Source organism: Acyrthosiphon pisum, chromosome A1 (assembly GCF_005508785.2).
Source record: "Acyrthosiphon pisum isolate AL4f chromosome A1, pea_aphid_22Mar2018_4r6ur, whole genome shotgun sequence".
NCBI classification, from domain to species: domain Eukaryota; kingdom Metazoa; phylum Arthropoda; class Insecta; order Hemiptera; family Aphididae; genus Acyrthosiphon; species Acyrthosiphon pisum.
In genome coordinates, this window is record NC_042494.1 from 40,250,003 (window position 1) to 40,259,040 (window position 9,038).

Here is a 9,038-nt window from a genome sequence, read left to right on the forward strand (position 1 = left end):
ATTAAAATATACTGTAAACAACATAACAGTTAAGTATGTTGATATTACTCTAACAGGACATGATTCAATCTTGCTGACAACTTTTATAACAGAAGCTCGGATAACATGTTCATTTATACTAATGTTCTCAGATTCCAAATGCGTGTTTCTTACATGGCGGTCCAAATTATCTTTACGTGTGAACTTCTTCATACATATTGGACAGTTCAAAATGTTTTTTTCTATAAAATTCCACATAACAATTATTTTACCAATAATAATTAATATTAATTTTTGTATATGATTTATGTTTATTACTACTATGAGTTCCAAGATGTCTTTGCAAATAACGCTTTTCTCTAAATCGTTGATTACATAAATAACAAGCTAGTTGAGTTGAGAATATATGAGTCTTTTGATGTGAAACCAATGCATCTTTTAAACTAAATTTTCGTTTACAGGTGTCACATGAAAATGCTTTTGTTCCTGCAATATAAAGTATAACTAATTTAATACTTATTTTGTTGATTAATTAATACATTTTTAGGGCCAAATTGAATAAAACTAAAAGAACCAAACATTAATAAATATTTTTTTGACATAAAATGTTAACTGACAACTGTATATTTATTAGTATAAATACCAGAATGTTTCCTAATGTGGTGTTTTTTTAGGCATTGCTTATTTTTGAAAAATTTTAAACATGTTGCACACTGAAATGGTTTTTCTAGAGCATGAGATTTCATATGAACTTCCAATGATCGCTTTCTTTTAAAACCTTTCGCACATGTTGCACAAAAATGAGAACGCACTGAAATACATTAACATAAAGCAAATTTTAATTAATTATATTTGATATGAATACCTTATAGGTACGATTATTATTTTATTTTTTTAATATTACCTGTATGTACTATTTTATGTTCAATCATTTTAGATTTAGTGAAAAAGCATTTATCACAATCTGCACATTTAAATGGTCTTTCACCTAAATTTATAAAATAAAATAAAACACAAATTAAAACTTATTTAACATTTTCATAGACAATAAGTACACAAAAAAATTCTAAAGTTAATTATTAGCTATAAAGACTTAATTCATTTTTATAGGAAAACAATATCTGCACTACTAAATTTGTATACACAAAAACTCAAAAGGTTATCTACTAAATATATTTTTAATTTATTGAAATTGCCTCTTATACAATAATTTTATGTTTGAGAAAAAGAACTTTTATTTAATTATATGTAATTCCCACTATAGGTAACAGTATACTAGTATACATAGTAACTATCCAGTGGTGGCAATTAAATAATACAACACAGTTAAAGAATTAACAACAATTAAAGAAACACAAATAAATAAATTAATAATGTAACAGATGATAGACGGTAGTAATAATAATAAGAAGGTAAACTAATAATACAATTTTGAGTTTCAAAAAAATAATACATTTTAAGAAAAATTGTCATTAGATTTTTTTTAATTGTCATTAAGTAAAGTTTTTACTTTTTATATTCAAAAAACTGTATCAGACCTCAGAAGACCTTACAGTACTTTTGGGACCAACATTATATAGTTTTTAAGATCCTTTAAGTATCATAGAATTTAATAGTCAGTTATTAAAATTGGGATCATAATAATTATCGACTATTTCCATAAAGATTAAAAACATTTTTTTTTTTATAAAATTAAAAATTATCATCATTACTTATTGTAGATTTTATAGAAATTCGCTAGACTAAACCGGTGTGAAAAATAATGCACCGGGATGTTTGGACCATATTATTTACATGCAGGGGCGTACCCAAGGGGGGGGGTTTGGGTCTGGACTATAAATTACAATTTTAAACTATTAAAAATTATATTTTAATATATCAAGTTACATTTTAATTGTAAGATTACGGTGTTATGCTTATTTCTTTTACCATTTAAAGAGTTTATGAATAAACATTTTTGTTGGTTTTTCAATGATATAATTTTTTATACTTTTTACATGTTAAAAAAATTTGGACCCCCCTTTGAAAAATACCTGGGTACGCCCCTGTTTACATGGTTCATTATCCCGGTGATAATTTTAAACTGGTTAAGTCTAGCGAATTTCTATTTTATTTTCTATTATTAACCTAAATACAATTGTATAGAAAACTATTTTTTGTTATAATATACATATAAATATGTTTACCTGAATGTGTTAACATATGATAATCTAAATGTGATTGGATTTTAAAAGTTTTATTACATTTATAACATATCAATGGTTTTTTTATTCCATCTCCATTGCACGTTAAATGATAAAAGCAATTCTTTTTTGAATTAAAAGTTTTTTCGCAAACAGTACAAGTATATTTAACACTTCCATCACCTATAAAATTGTATAAAGTTTAAATTTTACATTACAAATACAAAATAAACAATTATTTACATTCAATAGAAGAAATGTGGTCAGGAATTTTAAAGGGTTTTCTTTTGGTTTCAGGCATTGTATTATCAGTTCTCGTATCCAAGTCATAACTGTTAAGCTGGTTTTTAACATTTGTATTTAACATACATGACTCGATGTTTTTGTTTTGGATTAATTCTTGGTCTTCTGCGTCACAGTAATACATAATTTTAATAGTGTAGTACAATAATATATTTCATGTACCTATACAATACAAATATAAATTTTGTGATGTGTAATAAATATTTTGACAAATAGTTTTAATCTAAAATACTTTTCACTAAAAGCTTAAATAAATAATAATATTAAAATAATATATTAATAATAATTGTTTGTGTGTCGTTTTGACATTGACATATATTTAGTAAATGGAATTATTGACAACAGATTAATAAATAATAGTTATATCATTATGGTAAGAAACTTTTTAGTAAGAATGTGATAAGTTGACAACAACAACACGATTTAAGATAGTACTATCTTAAATCATGAACAACTACAATCATCCACAATTTTTTTTTAAAAATATGATAATAAATTTGATCTATTATCACACTATTATCTATTATCTTATCACTATTTTTTTTCAGATGTAAAAATATTAAATAAATATTGTGCAATGTGCAAAAGCATTAAATTCAGTAATAACTTAAGCAATACCTACTACTATGTATTGTAATAAATAATATTCATTATTCAACAATTCCTATTGCAATTGTGTCGTACAATTATTAAACTCATAACGTATCTCAACATTTTACCAAGTGCTAATAATAACTGTCTGAAATATTTATGTCCTGAATCACAGTTCTTTAATAATTAATCTGCCTATCCATTTACCATGGCATCAAACGAAGTAAGAAAAAAAGTAAGTTACACTTAAATGGCAAATATAGTTGTATAATAATTAATAAGACAGTTTTTACGTTTACAATAATGGATTTTGGGCATGTCTACTATTTGTGTTAAGTATACAATTTATTTATAAAATATTATTAACACCTATTATTAATATTATTAATAATATTTTTACTAAATGTGACATTATTTTTATTTCAGGTACTTACTACATTCAAATTAGTGCATAGAGCAAGATTACTGTGTTTTAAAAATGATAACCAAATGTTAAATGGTATGCATATAATGATTTGTATTGTATATTGTTTAATATTTTTACTTTTAATTTGTTCTACACTGTTTTGTTTTTTGGGAGTGGGACAAGATTCATCAACACCATTCTTTACATTTCTATTTTTATCTATATTTTTGTCTATTTAAATTAGGTAAGCCATATTACGACATATTAAGCAATGTATTAAGAAACTTTTAATTTAATTGTACCTATCTTATACTCATTTTTTAAATTGTAATGTTAATTATTAATTAATACTTATAGTTTTTTTTAAATATTTTTATTATTGAATTAAATTCTTAGTAAATTTTTAAATTGGTTATTGTTTCCAGCTTAAAGTAGGAAAGCTACTTTACCTAAAATACACAAATTAATTTGTATTAAGAATAGATGAAATCAATTTTCATAAATTCTGTAGTTTTAATGTCTTAGTTTATTTATGTTTGACAGAGATAACAGATATTTCGATGACTATTCCATTATGTATATAATACCTATAATAACTTATATACAAATAATCATAACATACAATAAAAACAATTATAATTTATTTTATTCTATTATTTTAGCTGCTAAACTTCAAATTAATGAAGAATTCAAAAAAAATAAAACTGTCTCGGATCCTGCAGTAGTTCAGAATGTATGAATACAATTTAAATATACTATATTGTGTCATTAAGAGAGCGCTATTGGGTGGCGCCCAAGACTCGTCCGATCTCGCGCGTTCCCACCACTAAATCTGCCGTACGCTGGCCCCCATCAACTCTAGTCGCTGCCACCGTCGTTGCTACAAGTAGTAAAGTGGGAGAAATTTGGGTATGAAAACGCAAAGTTCGGTCATTTGGATGCGCCAACGAGTACTGCTCTCTCAATGGCACTAGTATATACTATACTAACTTACTAATGATAGCTTTATAGTTTTAACTTAAAATGCATTATAAATATTACATTTAAAATGTGTATTTTATAATTTATATTTGATGCATTTGTATATTAACTATGCAGCTATGCATATTTTATTAAATTGTTTTATTTTTCTACAGCTCGTAGCCTTTGCTCAAGATGTTGAACATGAACTCTTAACACAAGTAGTTCAAGCAGAAAGAGTAAATGAAACAAAATTTAGTGAGTTCCTATTTCATATAAAATTGATATTTTTATTTTATAACTATAAATTTCAGTTTTCTACTTTTATGTTTAAACAATAATTATAATTATTCATAATAAATTGCATTGTATTTTTATGTTTAAGAATTGAATTTAGATCCAGAGCGTCATACTATGGAGAATATACCATATGCTGAATTAGACGATGAAACATATAAAAAATGGAAAGAAGAGAAAAAGAAAAGTAGCAAGAAAAATGAAAAGTGTTGTTGCGACTAAATTGTAGTTAAATTGTTTTCTAAAATTTAAAGTTCAAAATATGTATAATTCAATTGAATATTTATATAGAACTGTATTTACAGTAGTATAGTATATACTAGGGTCACTGTTATACATGTTATTCTCAGGTACCCATATTCTTTACTTAAATGGTTAAGATCTGTGAAGTTTAGATATGTGAGTTGACATATTCACAGTATATTTCATGAGCTATTTGTGAATATATATATATTTTAATTCTAATTACAATTTAAAATATCATAAATTATGGTTTTAATCAAGGGTATTTTTTACTCTGTACATGAAAGTACGCATATATTAAGTGTTGGGTAAATTACTTTTAAAAAAAGTAATGAAATTACGTTACTCGTTACTTCAAATGCTTTAAATTAAATTACATTTGCGTTACCTAAAATTATTTTTATCACGTTACATTACTTTTTTATTAATAAAGTAGTGCGTTACAAATAACGTTACTTTTTTTTATTATTTTTTTTTAATTATGTTCAATTCATATGATTCAACTATTATGTATATAGTATATATTTTGCAATCATATACATAATGATAATAGACCTATTATAGTATTATGTACAAAATATGTACATTGTACAATCATCTCACCTATATGGCTATATTATACAATATTATGGACATTGGACATAAGTCATAAATCATAATTAATTTTCATTAAATTTCATTTTTAAGCTAACTCTTTTCTTTCTGCTAATAAAGTGATAACATTTATTATTAGAATGTTTAGTAATATTATTAACTATTATTGGAATCAAATATATATATAATTGATTTTTAATTTTTCTGGGATATCCTATCGGCTTGTTTTTGTAATACATTCAAAACTATTATTTTAATAAAGTGGAAAATAACGCGTTAGTGCGTTACTTCATAAAAGTTACTTTTCAAAAGTAATTTTGCTACAATTGCTTTACTTTAAGTAAAATGTAATGAAGTTACTGCTGCATTACTGAAAAAGTAATTGCATTACAGTAATTTGTAATTTACGTTAGGTTACTACCGAACACTGCGATATATTATAAAAAACTTCTTTTAATAAATTTCAAGTACACTTGTATTTGAATAACTATGTACAACTACAAACACTATGATATACCATATACAGATGAAAATGAAATGAAATATTGATGGATATCTAATAATTAATAACTAATAATACAAAAAAACCGGCCAAGAGCGAGTCAGACTCGCACACGAAGGGTTCCGTACCATCATCTATAAACATTTTGGCAACACTGCTTATATATATATATATATTCTAGGATTTTTAGTATTTGTTGTTATGGCGGAAACAGAAATACATAATCTGTGAAAAATTCAACTTTCTAACTTTCGTGGTTCATAAGATACAGCCTGGTGACGAGACAGACGGAGCGGAACCTTAGTAATAGGGTCCCGTTTTACCGTACGGATCCCTAAAAATGGTTAGTTTGATGGCCAATTCATTATTAGCAACAAATAGATACAATCACATGCATTAACAATCAACTTATGAAGTTATAAACAGCTTTATGACGAAAATATAGTCACATAAACTATAAAGTATGAGACAATGTAACGTTATTTTATGTTATTCGAAAATCGCAATCAATTGTATATTAGAATTATTGTATTATAATAAAATCGTTATTGAAATTGGAATACGAGTAGGTTTACCTACCTACAATAGTATTTGCTTCAGTACCTACTCACACTAGTCTCATTTCACAGTTAACGCGGGTACACCATATCAACCCATCCTACGCCCTATAGGAGTAATTAATAAAGATTTTCTACACATTAATATGTTACTGACTTTTTAAATTTTTTTCGGACATTTAAAATCTTTGTTGTATATTGTATTGGCTATTTCGTAGTTTTTATCATTTGTTATCATCTCGTTTAAATTGTTCATCCTAAATTCTATCAATTATAATGTACTGTTTGTATATTTTAACAAAAACTATCCGAAGCAACAATAAAAACATTAACTTAATAGTAATAGTAAAATATATTTATTGATTTTTATTTAATTTTTATTTCATATACCTACATATGAATACTGGACAGTGGACGCATATAATGTTCCAGAAAAATAACGACCAGAATGCAGATTTTTCGAATGTTAAATAACAGAAAATAATATTACAGAATTGAAAACAACCAGCACCTATATAAAAAGCCCAGAAAATATTTGCACAGAAAATAAAATGAACAAAAATAAATACTACAGAATGTAAACTGATAGGAATATGTATCAGTAGAAATACAGAAATTGATATTGCAGAAATTCTGCAAAGCGTGTATAATTCCAGAATGGAATATATAATAGAACACAGTTTTACAGAACGTTATGATGCATAAAAAATGTTTGCATAAAATATTTTCTTGGAAAATACGTATTTCTGTTTTTGAATTAATGACAGCTGCTAATAGTAAGTATAAAGTAACTATAGTGTCTAGTAGGTACACAGATATTAATAAATAATCATTCTTATTGAAAAAAACATATCCGCGTTATAAGAAAAAATGTTTTTCTAAAAACCTACAGTTATACTGTTATAGTTATATTTTGTGTGTGATATAATAATTGTATATAGGACGTACACCAGGTACGATAGGACCCAAGCCCGGATTAAGAGGGGGGCAAGGGGGGCACGGTCCCGGGGCCCATTGATTTTGGGGGCCCATATTTATCCCCAAAATATTTTTTTTAACGCATCCAATACAGTTTAAAATAGAGCATATCTTAAGTAATTTTCACTGGGTGGCACTTCAATAAAATTGTCTACCAAAGGAACATAGAATGGAAATCAACTCTTCTAACTCAACAATTTTAATATAGGTTTATTATCTGAACTCTACTGAGAAATATATCTATACATTTTATATAGGTTAATATGTTAATATGTAATAATACAATTATTTACGAAGTTAAAGTTGAAAGGGGGCCCACTAAGTGTATGGTGCCCGGGGCCCAATTGATCCTTAATCCGGGCATGGTAGGACCCACAAAGAATATTAACCAACAATTTTTTTGTTACTTACCAAATCTCGATGAAATACATTTAAGATATTGGCCTCGTGAGAGTATATATATAAGTTTCGAAATGATTTTCGAATGAAAATAAAATTTGGTATTAAAGCATCAAACGATTTTGGTTCAACATATTATATAAATAATTAATGAATGTTATTTATTCGGACTTTCCAGTACAAATTTTAACTTAAAAAGCAGTTATAAGAGATGAAAACTAATTTAAAAAAAGGTGGGTAAGTGGATGTCGCTCTGCTGTACAGTAGGTTACAAGTGGGTCACTGTATAATGGATAGTATTAAATTTGAATTCAATGATATAATATCACTGTATAAGAAAAACGATTCTGAGCGGAGACGGTATGTCAGTCTAGATATTAGACATACATATTTAGGTATACTTATCTATAGTATTATTAATAATTTTCAAATTAATCATATCATAATATCCATTAGGTAACATATCCATATGTTATCGTGTATAGAAAATGGAAATATAAACAACCATTGAAAATTTCATGTATCTACGGTCATTTGTTTTAAAGTTACACCAAAAACCAAATTCAATTTTGTGAAAAATCGATTTTGCGTAAAAATTCCCGTTTTTCCTTAATTTTTCTTTTGTTTTTCACGGTGCTTTTGAAAATTACTGGGAATTTTAAATTTTGACCTCCCCAATGCACCAACGATATTCACTTTCCAATCGAACAAGATACTGAAGTTGATAATCGAAGCATTATTTCGACTACTTATCGTGTACACAGACACAAAAAAAAAATAAAAAAATAAATAAAAAACCACACATCATTGTAAAATCAATACATTCATCGTTCCACTCAGAATCTAAAATATAATATACAATTATTTCTAATAATGAAAAAAAGAAAATGACTCTTAGAGAAACAGAACGCATTGAAACTATTATAAGGCATATGATAAGTATAAATCTTGTAAATCCCAAAATCATTTATTATATTTATTTTATCACTAACTGGCCATACTTATCAATGTAAATCATTATAATTCATATGAATATATTTTTAAAA

The 9,038-nt window shown here is 26.0% G+C and overlaps 2 protein-coding genes across 3 annotated transcripts in view; one reads left to right on the plus strand and one right to left on the minus strand.

Moving 5' to 3' along the window:
• The window catches only part of LOC100568917 (gastrula zinc finger protein xLCGF3.1), a 14,602-nt gene extending 11,928 nt beyond the window's left edge, over positions 1 to 2,674 (minus strand). The window contains exons 1-6 of the mRNA XM_029486223.1: positions 2,406 to 2,674; positions 2,166 to 2,345; positions 884 to 967; positions 623 to 790; positions 298 to 465; positions 13 to 221 (exon numbers count right to left, since the gene is read on the minus strand). Coding sequence (XP_029342083.1) covers positions 13 to 221; positions 298 to 465; positions 623 to 790; positions 884 to 967; positions 2,166 to 2,345; positions 2,406 to 2,589 — 993 coding nt within the window. The 5' untranslated portion in view covers positions 2,590 to 2,674. The remainder of the gene's footprint in view (positions 1 to 12; positions 222 to 297; positions 466 to 622; positions 791 to 883; positions 968 to 2,165; positions 2,346 to 2,405) is intronic.
• A 333-nt stretch (positions 2,675 to 3,007) lies between these two features.
• LOC100165599 (LYR motif-containing protein 7-like) lies at positions 3,008 to 5,409 on the plus strand. 2 transcript variants are annotated; one of them, XM_008181105.2, is made up of 5 exons: positions 3,008 to 3,279; positions 3,483 to 3,555; positions 4,125 to 4,195; positions 4,599 to 4,680; positions 4,808 to 5,275. In XM_008181105.2, the coding sequence occupies exons 1-5, from the start codon at positions 3,265 to 3,267 to the stop codon at positions 4,939 to 4,941; spliced, it is 375 nt and encodes a 124-aa protein (XP_008179327.1). In that variant the 5' UTR covers positions 3,008 to 3,264; the 3' UTR covers positions 4,942 to 5,275.
• Positions 5,410 to 9,038: the final 3,629 nt, after the last annotated feature.